The 14,842-nt window shown below is 33.4% G+C and overlaps 1 protein-coding gene across 1 annotated transcript in view; it reads left to right on the forward strand.

Moving 5' to 3' along the window:
- Window positions 1–400: 400 nt before the first annotated feature.
- The window catches only part of LOC106867874 (uncharacterized), a 217,265-nt gene continuing 202,823 nt past the window's right edge, over window positions 401–14,842 (forward strand). The window contains exons 1-2 of the mRNA XM_014912934.3: window positions 401–514; window positions 4,222–4,359. Of these exons, the coding sequence (XP_014768420.1) occupies window positions 418–514; window positions 4,222–4,359 (235 nt within the window). The 5' untranslated portion in view covers window positions 401–417. The remainder of the gene's footprint in view (window positions 515–4,221; window positions 4,360–14,842) is intronic.

Raw genomic sequence — 14,842 nt, forward strand, 5'->3', positions numbered from 1 at the left:
ATCTTGCTCTCTTATTGCAGAATCTGAAGCAGAAGTGGAGAAGAAGTTCTGGGTTTGGAAGCAAAACCTGGAATTAAAGGGCCTTAAAGTTAACTTAGCTAAGACTGAAGTTGGTGTTAGCGAGACTCTCATTCTGGCTGGCAAATAGCCATGTTCAACATGTAGGAAAGGAGTGGGATGTAATTCCATTCGCTGCACCAAGTGTAACCTATGGATGCATAAGAGATGCAGTGGAAGCATGGTAAGATTATCAGATAAGGTTGCTTTCGTGTGTGGCAGATGAGGTAAATGCTAATGTTTCGGGCAACGACTCTACCAAATCTTGTAACTTTAAACATTAATAACCGCGTTTTGTTGAGTAAGGGGAAGTCACTCTTAAACCACTAAAGTCACGTAATTCACATATGGTAATCCAATATGGAAGAAGCGGACGTGGAAAACGTTATCGCAGAAGAAGAACCGGAAAATATTGTCAATAAGGACCCAGCTTTTCTTTTGAGTTTTTTCGAAGCGGGTTAGTACAATTACTTTTGTAATTCTTCTTGTAAAAATATTTTATATATGTATCTGTAGTGAGAATTATTAGGAATCATACAAATTTCAAAACAATGTTGACTGTGATTATGACACGACATCAAACAACGAGGAAACTTCTATGCGGTCACAGGATATGCTGAAAACAATAGCCAAATTATATTCACTTACACCCGACTGTCTGAAGAAGGGAAAGGGCACAATGGACACAAAAATCCTACATATCTAAGAGGACGATGGTCACGATTGGAGTGTCTTTGATCGTGGGTCTGCTCGGTGAGGGTTACCATGGGACTAAGTAACTAACAGTAACATGCCTAAGTTTACTTTTTCATAATTTCTTTTTCTTTTATCAATTAAATAACTTTAAGCTCAATATATTTCAGGTCCATAGTTAAAATACTCTATTTGTCTTCGCTCACTTGTTCCCCAACAAAATGAAAGTAAGGCAAATCTATAATATTTCATCATCGGACATTCACAAATAAAATAGGAAGCTTTCAACATTTTTATTAAATTTTAGTTTAGTTCATCAGAAAGGCCGTTGTGTAATCTTAGCTGTACTTTGTGAGGTGTTATTCCTTACAACGTCTTATTTTAGGTTATGATTTTACAGGAGTCACTACACCCATTAGAAATAACTGTCAAACCTCCCTCAAATTATACACATCAGTCTTAAAGAAAAGATATAGTGGAAAATGTAATCATAAATGTAAAAGACCCCCCCCCCCAAAAAAAAACCCAGAAAGACACAGACGCTTGTCGTGAGGCAATGTCTTTCACCGATGTACGTCGGCGAAGGATGTAAACATCAACACGAAAACTGTAGAACGGGTATTGTTTGAGTGAAGTTCCACGTGATATTTGTTCTGGTCTGGGTCACCGACACTCCTTCCTTGTCGCTCTCGCCATCAGATATGGCTCGTAACCATTTGCGACATAAATAAAAACAAAGTGCAGACTAACTGAAAGAGCACCTCCAATAACATATTCAAATGAATCTGTTTTTTATCTGCATCTGCCCTCTTTGCATGTTGGCTTGTCATATTCATTTGTTGTTGTTGGCACTCCGTCGCTTACGACGTCGAGGGATCAACGGAACAGCCTCGTATACCCTTAACGTATACCCAGCGTGACACAACAGAAACAGGAAGTAAGAGTGAGAGAAAGTTGTGGTGAAAGAGCCTTGAGGAGCTTTAGGTTTCGATTCAGTCTGTGAATCGAAACCGCAATCCTATGACCGCGAGTCCGCTGCCCTAACCACTGGGCCATTGCGCCTCCACTGTCATATTCATTATTCACATTTTATATACCATAATTAAGTGACAAAGATTGTTTACTAAATCTAGTTACTATATATGGGGAAAAAAGGTAAATTTTATTTTGTACACTTCATATACCATCCTAGCTGGGAGGGAAATGCATTATCTTTTAGCAGTCATTGGACGGCAACTGTGTTGGGGTATACTACCTTGAAGAATTAAGTTGAACAAATCGACCCCAGTAAATTTTTTTAAGTATGGTACTTATTCTATTGAATCCCTTTGCTGAACTGCTAAGTGTTACAGAGACATAAAAACCCAACACTAGTTGTCATGTGGTTGAGAAATGGCGGGTTTCCACACAGTTTCATCCAACAAATTCACTTACAAAGCAATGGTCAGTCCAGACTATAGTAGAAAACACTCGCTCAAGGTGCTATGCAGTGGGACTGAACCCAGCATCACACGGTTGTAAAGTGAGCTTCTAAAACACACAGCCATGCTGGCACCTATCTTTATGAAAAATATTCAGAGTTTAAAAAATTTTTTTTTTACTTTTCCCAACGTAGCTGCTGTGTTTTAAATAATCAATGATAATTACATCCATTTATGTTTTAGAATAGTACAAGTCTACCTTAACCCTTTTACATAGTCTATACTAATTGTTTTCTTATATGGAGCTCTTAGTCATAATCAGTGCTTGAATAGATTTTTATGTTATAGCACTTCTTTGCTTTATGGAAAGAATTCTTTAAAAAATTCCCCTTAGGATTTTCATACTGTACACTGTTTTGATCTAATTTAAATACTTGCCTTACAGTATTAAGATGAAAAGAATTATTATATGTGATGTATCAGTCTTTAAATCCAATCTGATAGTAACTGCTGTAAAGTTTAAAAAAAGAATTCATAAAAGTGACATTATTTCTTTACATATATGGCATTAGACTGGTATTCAGTATTGCTCTTACATGTAGTACCACTGTGCTCTGATTAGAAAATATATATTATAATTTGAATGCTTCATTTTGTTTCTATTTTTGTATATACATATTGTATTTATTGGATACACTTTGTGTTTATTACATGTTTTTTTGTTTTTAAAAATGTTGGAATTTCACAACACATTATTGATATTGAAAAGAACTTAAAGTTTTTTTTTAGAACAATATGAAGAATATCTGTATTAATATGTTTGTAGTTGTTTAAGTAAAGATATTTTCTTTTACCTTTTGGAAAAACTTTAATAGTTTTGTCCAGAGAGAGTCATTATGCCAATATAATTAATACACACACACTGGTTCAATTCCACTCTTTTTCTTATTATTAGTCAATTAGTTAAATATCCAACAGACAAACACAGCCTTTATAATGGGCTGAGTCATTGAAAAGATTGCAAGTAGCAATGAAACAACTTTGACAAACAAATTAGTTAGTTGGATATTTAATCAATTGACTAATGATAAAGAAAAAGAGTGGAACTGAACCAGTGTGTATGTGTTAATTATAATGGCATAATGACTCTCCCTAGACACAGCAAAATTTGTTTCAACACACGAATTCACATAAAGAATCTTGCAAACCAGATAGAAAAACGAAGATTAATAGTTTTCTTTTAGTAATTCCCAATGTGATACAATCTGTTTGAATGTGATACAATCTGCTTTATGATGGAAGAATTCTTTACACTGTATATTAATCTATAGGATTTACCCAATTATTAATTTTAATTGATCTTGATGCAATAACTTTTCACATAAGTGAGGTTTAAGCAGTTGGTCTTGAGCATGATTTTACACAGAATATAAAAGGATCTCCAGAAGGCTTGCCACAGTGTAACCAACAGTTATCTCTCTAATCACACTGATTGATGACTGGTTAGAAATTCAAAAAGTGCTTAACTGTAAAAACACTTGTATCAGTAGACAAGAAAAAAAAAACAAAAAAAAACCAACTAAATCTGAAAGAAAATATATTTTAGACTCAAATTTTGGAGAAGAGTTGCAGTCAATTTAATCAGCCACAGTAAGAGGGGTGAAAAGCAAAGTCAACAATCTTAGAATTTGTATATGGAATGTAAGAAGATGTAATTAAACACACATAAAGCATTTAGAATGGAATGCTACTGTTTATTCTTTTACATATTAAGTATTAATTAAATTTAGTTGTTACAACCATCTCACCAGGGAACATTGTAATGATTCATTTGTCTGTATTTCTGATTGGGCTCTTACTCCACTTCTCTCACCTACAGTTCAGTTCTATATTGAATGGTGTATGAAAATTTATTGAAGTTTCTTTAGTTTTTAATTATATTCAAAACTTAATACTTTATATTTCAAATGTCAATTTATATTTAAGTATTTTCTTGGTTATATTTCTCTCCCAATATTATCAAAAGCTATATTTGGTTTCTATATTTCAGCCAAATTTTTGTTAGAGCAATATGGATGGATTTTACTTGTTGTTGTTTTACTGTTAATATTTGCAAAGAGTTTTCTGGCAACCTATTTTAATAAATGGAAGAAAAAACGAGATGAAGAGATTTATTACAGCAACTATGGTGAGTGAATAGTTTTAATTTGTTTTGATTGAATTCCTTACTGATGTCTATAAAATAGTTTTGACTACACTCACTATGATAACAATTGCAATGCTATCATTGTAATCAGTTATGCCTGTAACTACAGTTATTTTTCTGAAAGATATTTTTTAACATGATTATAAAGTGGTACATTTAAGTCAAGAGTTGGTTGATAGTATTCAATTTCAGAAATTCAATAACAGCTTGTTTTTCAGAACTAATTAGAGATATTGAAAACATCCTTCAAATGAGATGACAGTTTCTTTCAGCAGCACAAATATACAATCACTACACATATCACAGAAACAAACTTGTACTTACTCTTTTTAAGTACACAACTAAACCTTTCAAAAGCATTACAAATAAAACACAATATTTGATGATCTCCCATGGTGGTAATTTTACTTAAATTCTCAATATTGGTTCAGAATTTAAAGGGACGACACTAAATATCTCAAATTAATGTGTTGAGCACTCTTATTGTTTCTGTCAGCTAATGCTCTCCCCTCCATATTAAACTGTCAAGGCTGGTGAACGGTAGAAATCGTGGAGGGCCAGAAAAATAACTTCTCATATTTAGTTATGCACCTTTTAGGTTATAAGTTCAATTCTCACTAGTATCGACTTTCCTTTTTATTGTTGTAGAGTCGCTAATATGAAATATCAGTAACTTATTTGGGTATAATTTAGTCGACTCCCTTTAAATTTGTGACTGTATTTATCCTTGGTTATCTCCCATCTTTAGTTATCTCCCATCAATGCATGCAATCGCGTTTAGAACATTATGTTAACATTTTACAATTTAAATAATTCAGTCTATTAGTTTAGATTGACATTTTAAAGATGGTGTATTTATGATAATAATTATAGACTTCCACAACAGTAATTAAATTTGAATTTTCGGATATATGTTGTAGCAGTTTGAGATTCTCTAACGTCATCCAAGCAGCACACGACCAAACGTGTCCCATACAACGAATTGGAACGTCTTAAATAGTCCATACCTCTAGAATATGGTTGCCAGACGTCCCTTATATACGGGACATGTCCCATATTTGATAATTTTGTCCCCATTCCCGTACTGACCTTTCAGGGATACCCAAAATGTCCTAGTTAATTTTCAAATCTCGTAATAAAAATATATTTTTACTACCTTCTTAAGGTTCTTAGTTGTAACTTTACAAGTAACTGCTTTCTTTTTTCCTATTCTCTTGACGAAAATAACCTAAATGTAACGAGGAAACTAGTGTTGCTAGAAGTTTACACAAAACTGACATGTTTGCAACTTGATACTGTCAACAAAGTGTGTTGTTACTACTTGCCATGATCCACTTTTTCTTCTAATTTAAAAACTAATTCATCCATCCCCAGATGCCAAAAACGTAAGTGTAAATTTCAGGATGAATATTTCATCGAATGGACATTTGTCAAAGGCAGAAGCTGTTTTGAAGCAAACTGTGGTGTATGTAATTGCACTTTCAGTATTGAACATGGTGGGAAGTCTGATATCAAGCAACACATAGAAACAGCAAAGCACAAAAGTAGCATTGCCTCTACTTCAAAAGAAGCTGGTAAAATAACAAACTTCTTGATCAAGAAAACCACAGATGAAAAAAGTAAAATAATAGCTGCAGAAGTTGTAATGGCATTTTATATTGTTCATCATCATCAGTCATTCAGTTCAAATGACTGTACAAACGTTCTACTATTCCAAAATTGCAGGCAAATTTTCAAGTGTTAGGACTAAATGTGCTGTAATAATAAGAATGTTGTGGCTCCATACACTATTGCAGAGATTGTTAAAGATATAAATAACTCTTCTTTTTATGGCATATCTATAGATGCAAGTAATTACAATAGTGAGAAAATTTTCCCGTTGACTGTGCAATGTTTTTCATGTGAGAAAGGTTTGCTGATAAAGTTATTGCAAGATCCCTCCCAAATGAGACCTCAGAAACAATAGCAAGCTTCTGCAGAGAGAGCCTTGTCAAGTTAGGACTGGACGTGAAGAAATGTATAGATTTTGATGGAGATAACACGGATACTAACTTTGGTGGACATATGTGCATAGGCATAAATAATATCTATTCAAAATTCAAGGAAAGCATGAACGAATCAATGGAAGGTGTTGAATGTCCAGCCCATATTCTGCATAATGCTGCTCATACTGCAGCTTATATTTTTTCTGTTGATGTTGAAGTAATTATTGTTAAATTGTTTTCATACTTTAGTATTTACACTGTTCAATCTGAGAAGATTTCTGTGAGTTTGTTGGTGTGCAGTATGCCTCAATTCTCTCACATTCTAAAACTCATTGACTTTCTTTGAAGAGAGCAGTTGAGAGAATCCTAAGGTTATTTAAATCACTGAAATATTTTTTTTATTGTGAATTCTTGTAGAATTCTTCAATAATCTGCTGAGCAAAGCCTACTTATATCTTGTTCATAGTTTTCAATATGTCTTTAGAAACAGGATTATGAAGATAGAATAGAGAGAAAACAGCATTATTGAAGTGCTTGATTGTTTAAAAGAACTCGTTGCAGTTATAAAGGAAAGAATTAATGAAAAGTTTATTCCTCTCAGTGTGAAGGATTGCCTTAATAATGACGATGTCAAATCTGAAGAGAAAAAGAAATTTCTACAGCACTTGCATTGACTTATCTTGAGAAATGGGTTTTGTGTTTTGAAAATTTTGATAACTTTACATATTAGATACATTTCCAGCATGGGAACATGTAGAATCATCTTGTCCAGTGTTAAAAAACAAAGGTATAAAAATTGACAACATTTTTTTCTGTCAGTGGTCAGCATTTAAAAAACTCCTTGCTGATGAATGGAAGACCAAACTGTGCCATGAAAGATGGTTTTCTATCCTTCAGCAGATTGAATTTCAAGAACAATACCAAGAGTTGTTAATTTTGTGCCAGTTCTTATTTAGCATACCAGTGCATAATGCTAATGTTGAGTGTGTCTTCTCAAAAATGAATGTTCAGTAGACTAAAGAACGAAATGAGTTGGATGTGGCTACTGTAGAAGCCATCTTACAATGGACATGAAACCTTAAGTGTCAATGTAAAGAATTTTATAGGCATGTGTTAGAAAACAAGGACCTGTTAACAAAAGCCAAATCATCAGTGAAATATAACTAAAGGTAAAGGTTCAAGTTTAATTCTCGTGTGGTCTGTTAAGAAAATTTTGCATATAAGTTTATCAGTTTTGTTTCTTTTCATGTTCTCCATATGAAACACAACTTTTGCTTTATGTTTTTAACTTATGTCTCTACTTTTCTATGATATACTGTTCTGGGTGTGTAGGCATGTATAAATTTATATATACACAGAGAGATTTTAAGAGTGTCCCGTATATCTAATTTTCTAATCTAGCAACCCTACTCTAGAAGCATGTAAATGGTATGCAATGTCCTAATGGCATTAGCATGACAATGATATCACAGACTGAGCTGATAGCATGCAGATTGTTGTATTCATTAGAAATATATTCCAGTTATATTAAAGACAGCAATTCAGCTATCCGAACAATATAAAAAGATATTCAAAGTGTAGTGGAAATACAGTATGTATAATATATTAATGTACATTAATTATTATTTAATATCAGTCTCAAAAACCAATGTAATATAAATTAGTTAATACAACAAATAGTTTTGATAGTTATATTACATATTGTATCACTGGTATCTAATTATGCATTAACTTACAGGAAAGATTTGATACGTTGCATTTATCATGATCAATTGCTTTTCAATGCTGGTTTTCATTTGATAGTTATACTAATTTTTTTCCTTACATGACTTAGATATGACTTTTTCCAAGGCCTCCAAGGCTGAAGTTGGAAGGGAGGAAGTTATTCGCTAACAATAAGGTCATTTGCATTTAGTACCATGTTATACTGTTAATAATCAATGGATTTAATAAACTCCCTGAGATCAGGAATGGCCCTTCTGTAATGTCTTCCACTCAAGTTCCATTTACTAAATTTCTCCTATATGGCTTTGGTTAACCCAAGGTTATGGCAGAATACACTTGCCCAAGGTACAATACAGTGGGAGAGATTTGTAACAATGATGAAGTTTTAATATCATAATGCAGCAGAGAAATGGTTGAAAAAACAAAAGTTGCCATTATTAAGATGACCATATACAACTGTAGCAAGTTGCATGTGTACACACTATTTGTTTGTTGCAGTAAAATATATTCTGATTCCATGATTCATTCTGTGTAGGAGCTAGCTTCATCTCTGTGCTGCTAGAAAGAGGGAAAGGGTAATAGTGCCTTTATAATTAGAGAGAGTGATAAGTCTAGTCTCGCACATTATTCTTTAACTAGAGACTGGTTGAATGCTCTTGGTTGGCATGGGGTTATCAAAAGCAACAGATAGCTATTTGCTTGTGGTTTTATAACATTGCTAATTAAAGTAGGTCAACTGAGAACAATAAGATTTCTAAACTATACTTGTTCTTACTCTTCTATAACTGAAAAAAGATCTGAGAGGTCAACTCAATCTCTTTTGGCAAAATTTGATGCAGATTCTCTGCTCTACTTCTTGTCATGGTCAGTGTGATGATCACATGCTACACACCTTCCTTCCAAGCACTGTTGTAAACAGCAAAAATGAGCTTGAACGTTAAAACTTATTGTGCATGTGCATGCACAGCAGAGTTCAAGGTCAATCTTTGTCAAGTAGCTTTACTCTGTGTGCTTTAGCTTCATTACTATGGCAACAGTCCAGACACTTATGGCTCAGACCATGTATGTTCTGCATATTTTATTCAAATACATTAAAATCTAAAGATTCTCAGGACAACATGAATAAATCATCTTCTCAACAAAGTACTTTTTGTGTACAATCACCTTACATGTAGGTCAATCTAGCATATGACTCTTTTGGCTTGTTTTTCATTGGCTTTCAGATGCTTAAAGTAATCACTTTGTTAAGTATAGCTTTTCTTTTATAATAGATTATAAATTTGTTTTGTTGTGTCTGGGGAGAGTCATCCTCTTTTAATGCCTTATTATTTCACATACTCACTGGTTCAGTTCCCACTCATTTACTTATTTATTCTTTCTAAAATTTTCATTGTGTCTTACAACGTTTTCAATAGTCATTGACTTTGTTCGTTATCCAAGCTGTATTCTTTTTGTTTGTTTGTGTGCTTGTGTGTGGGTCAGTGTGCGTATGTATGTATGTATGTATGTATGTATGTATGTGTGTATGCATGTATGTGTGTGTGTGTGTATGCATATATATATATGTATGTATGTATTCTGCATATTCATGTGTTTGTGTTTGTTTGCCTGTGTGTGTGTGTGTGTGTGTGTGTGTGTACCTCTGTCTCCTTGTGTGTGCATGTCTAAGTGTGTCTGTGTAAGGGTTTTTCTGACTATGTATTTGCTTCTGTTATGTAGAGATGTGTGTCTTCATATGTGTCCTTGTGTCAAGTGTGCATGTGTGTATATGGTCATGTGTTTCAGTCTTCATTTGTGTATGTATGTTCATATTACCTATGTACTTATCTATCTGTATACATTCATATCCATTTACCTACATATATATATATATGAATATACATATATATATGTATATATACATACAAATACATATATGTATATACATATATATATATATGTATATATACGTAATATATATATATATATATATACACATATATGTATATATATATATATATGTATACACACACACACACATATATATATATACATATATATATACATACATACATACATACATACATACATACATATATATATATATATATATATATATATATATATATATATATATATATGTATATACATATATATGTATATACATATATATATGTATATATATATATATATATATATATGTATATACATATATATGTATATACATATATATGTATATACATATATATATGTATATATATATATGTATATATATATATATATGTATATATATACATATATATGTATATATATGTATATATATATGTGTATATAGTATATATGCATATATGTGTATATAATATATATGCATATATGTGTATATAATATATATGTATATATGTGTATATAATATATATGTATATATGTGTATATAATATATATGTATATATGTGTATATAATATATATATATATATATATATATATGTATATAAGAGACTAAAGTGTACGTATGTCGATATATTTTATATATAAAAAATACAAAAATGAGACAAGAACGCGAAACATCCAGACAGTTAGGTGATACAAAAAATGGACAACAAAACATCCCATATCGTCTGTCTGGATGTTTTGTTGTCCCTTTTTTGTATCACCTAACTGTCAGGAGGTTTTGCGTGTTTGTCCTGTTTCTATATTTTTTATATATAAAATATAGCAGTGTATGTACACTTTGGTCTATTATATGTAAATATATATATATCTAAATATGGTATGACTCTATTATTCTTTCTATTCCTTCCTTCTTTCTATCAGCCCTTTCACATTTCGTTCATTCCACTCTTCGTTCTTTCATTCCCCCTTTCTTACATTTCCTGGCCTTCTCTTCATGCTCACTTTCCCTCCTTTTTCACTTCACTGTGTTTCTTTCATTTTTTTCTAGCTCCTCCTTAATTCTTCTATGCCTCTACCTCTCTCTCTTCTCTTCCCACGTGACCGGTGTTCGGCCAAGCCTGACCTTTCTTTCTTGGTTCAACTACCATACGTGCAACATCTATATTCCTCCCTGTGCCTGTCTAATCTTATGTCCCTGCCATAAGGCTTTACTTCCACTCACGCCAGCTTAATTTAATTTGTCCTTAGTCGAAAGACACCTGTTCTTATATCCTGTTAATTGCATTTGTATTTGTGTAACATTTCTCCATTTTTTTTCTGTCCTTGTTTTCGTATACATTCACTGCTTTCTTCGAAGGAATCTAATGCTCTTAGCTTAGTTTTACCTTGAGGCTGGCCAGATTGGAGCAATCTCGCGTATAACCAGCTGAAATTGCAAAGATTATCTGGAACTCGACTGAGGATAGAAAACTCCGAATGACCTGTCCTTGTTTTCTTTGTATCATCTGTCTGGATGTTTTGTGTTCTTGTCCCATTTTTGTGTTTTTTATATATATATGTTTATACATATATACCCACACATGCATGCACACACGCATGCACACACGCATGCACACACACACATATGTCTACGTAACAGCTCACTAACTATTCTACCTGTGTATATATATATATATATATATATATATTTATGTGGAGAATGGAGCAACAAATACGAGAAGAAGCAGTTCTGTTGGGTTAGTTAGCCGTTGTTTTATTGTGTGGAGGTTATGTAATGAGTCATTGTGGAGGTTGAGGTTATGTAGTGAGTCATTGTGAATGTTATGTAATAGTCATTTACTTACGTTTCAATCTAGCCAATGGTTTGGCAGATCTCATCAGAATGTTGAGGAGTATGTTGAGAGTTCGTGGTGCGAGGGATGTAGGAGAAGTGATTGGTGGGTATATTAATGTATATGGTGGTGTAATAATAGCGATAGGTAAAGCAAGCCTTACGTTTTAGTTAAAGTTGTGTTGGTCTTCCTGTAAGGGGATGTAGGATGGGTGCTATTTAAGCTCATTATTCCGGTTTTAATCAAGTGCATCTCCACGTGATTTTATGATTGAGGGATCCATCGTATATTTGTAGCACCGGCGGTGTTAGTACAGGGAAGCAACCTTAAATTTAGGTGAAAAGGAGGCTAACTCTGGTCTTATTCGTATCTACTTATAATTAATAATACTTAGAGGGAAAGTTCTTTTATGCATATTTAGTTTAGCTTAGGAGGTGTAGTGTATTATATATTTAATTATACTTAGAGAATGAGTATTTAGTAGCCTGACTATTTAGTAGACTAGATTCATATCTCCTGTTTAATAGGTCGTTCTTAGCTGTTAGGATCTCAAGGCACTCAGTTAAACAGAGCTGACAGCGTCTGTTAGTTGGGTTATAGGAATTAGCTACTTTTAGTATGTGCCACTTTAGTTTATATTCTATCTTATTGTCGTTTAGTTCCCAGATATACCTACTAAGCCCTGTTGAATTTGCCTTATTTCTGTTTTTAAAACTAGATAGGTGCTCATTATATCCAAGACGTATTTGGTTTTTCGTGGCCCCAATGTAAGATTTAGTGTGGCTGTTTGTTTGTACGTCACATTGGTAAACTATGTTATCTGTCTTGCATCTATTGGAGAAATTACATTTATTCCTGTCTCTACAGCCACATAGGTTGTAAGGGGTGTCTGTCTGTGTGTTGTTGTGTGGTCCTATTGTTTTTTTGGTGTGCGTGCCTCCTAGTAAGGGGTGTTGGATTAGGGTTGGAGTTAGTTTTATTATTTGGGAGGTTGTTGATTTGGTTGTTCGTGGTGTTTCTAGCTGTATAGAATGAGTCTAATTTCTTATTATTAATAGATGCTATTATGGTAGCTAAGTTACATGTCAGGCTGTGGCCTATTCTTATTTTGTTCTTAAATATTTCTGTGTATTTATTGTTCACATTGAGGTGTTTATCAATTATGTTCATTAGCGAGCGGACTATGTTAGATTTGAGGTTCATGTTATAGGGAATGATCAGCCAGGTCGTATCCTTATTGTTCTTGCTGCTATTATGGCCATATCTGGTATAGAACCTGCCATCATAATTGGGAAGGCTGGTGAATTTTTCTTTCCGGCTATCTAATTTATTTCTATAGTTGGGTTTATTTTTGATATGCGTCTTTTCATTTTTTTCCCTGTTATTATTGTTAGGTATTTGTGGGCCCGATATATGGTTTCTTTTAGTCTGCTGGGTCTCCCTGTCATTTATACTAAACTTATCGTTGTATTGTTTAATGTTGGTTCTGTTCAGGTGGTTATTGTATTTCTGTTTCGTCTCGTTGTTAGCCTTAATCGTCCTTTTAATATTATTGGTATTGGTGTTTACATTGTTGTTGGTATTTTTGGTGTTATGTGGTTTGGCTTTGGGACGTATTGTATTTCTATTACATGTGTTATGTTTATCTTTGTCATTCATATCATTAGTGTGGCTTCCAGCGGTGTTTGGTGTGTTAGTAGTGTGTGTGTTTCTAGCGTTTGGGTTCCTTGTAGTTGGGTCTTTTTTATGGTTATTGGATTCGTTGAATTTAATTTTATGGTTAAATCCTGCCTTATGTAGTGCGATGTTGTAGGTTTCCTTATGCTTATTAAAAATAGCTTGGTTAGAAGAGAGGCGTGATATCCTATTACTTATACTATGTGCTAGGCCTCTCTTGAGGAATAGTGGGTGGTTGCTGGATGCGTTTATGTATTTTAGGTTGGTATTGGGCTTTATGTATGGTTCCTGTGGCTAGGTTGCAATTGGCGTCTAAATAGTTTAATGGATGTGTGTTCGTTTTCTATAGAAATGGCTAGTCCAAATCTTTTGAAGAATTTATGCAAGTTTTTCTTAATGATCTCTAGTTACCTATTCGAGGGACTTTTAATTACAAATAGTGCGTCGTCCCTGTATAATCCACCTTCCAGGTCTGGGAATTCCTCCTGTATGTAGGAGAGCAGATAAATTCCCACTAAGTCACTTATCTGAGCTGAATCCGGGGCTCCCATGGTGATATCGAAGGAGTTAAGGGAGTCTTTACGGACCCAGAGCTTATTATTGAAACTTATAATAGATTTTCTAGCTTCAAGTATTACATTAATTTCTTTCCTAGTTAGTTGTGAGTTATTTTTGGCATATATTAGGGCACTATTTAATATCGTGGGGTTAATTGAGGAGTAGTAGTCTACTATATCTATCTGTATGAATTTGTAGTTACTAGTATTTTGTATTTTAGAGAACCAGTTAAGGGCTTCGTATGTGTTAGACCATAATTCGAGGGAGAGTCTACTTTTTAGTGTGGGGATGTACTTATCAAGTATTAATTTACTTAATTTGCATAGGTCTGATCTATTAGGGCATATTAATCTAACTTTAGTGTCTGTAAGGAAATTGGGTTTATGGTCTTTTAAAGTGATTCTCGGCTTAAGGGGTATAAATGGTTCAGTTTTTTCGGCTAAGTTGTATTCTAACATGATGTCCTTGGCTGCTAAGTTCATGGACCGTAAGGTGCTATCTGATGTTACTTTGTATTTTTTTGTTATTTCTTTGTGTAGGAGTTGGTGGTATAAGTTGGTGTCCATAGTGTAAGAGTTTCTAGTTTTGTCTGAGTGGACAATAATTCCATTCTGGGATTTTAGTTTGTGCAGTAGGTCCTTAAGGTATCTTTGGTAATTATTCCTTAGTGGGTGTCGCTTGAATTTGATGTTTTTGATGGTGTTCCATATTTCGTTTTCAAATGCTTCTAAGTGGCTGTTTAGTGGAGGAGTTTTCTTGGTCCTAAAAGTTCCTTTGGTGAATTGGTTATTATCTCTGTGGTGGTGTGGCTCATATAT

The sequence above is a fragment of the Octopus bimaculoides genome, chromosome 5 (genome assembly GCF_046866305.1).
Source record: "Octopus bimaculoides isolate indiv1 chromosome 5, ASM4686630v1, whole genome shotgun sequence".
In the NCBI taxonomy this organism is placed as follows: Eukaryota; Metazoa; Mollusca; class Cephalopoda; order Octopoda; family Octopodidae; genus Octopus; species Octopus bimaculoides.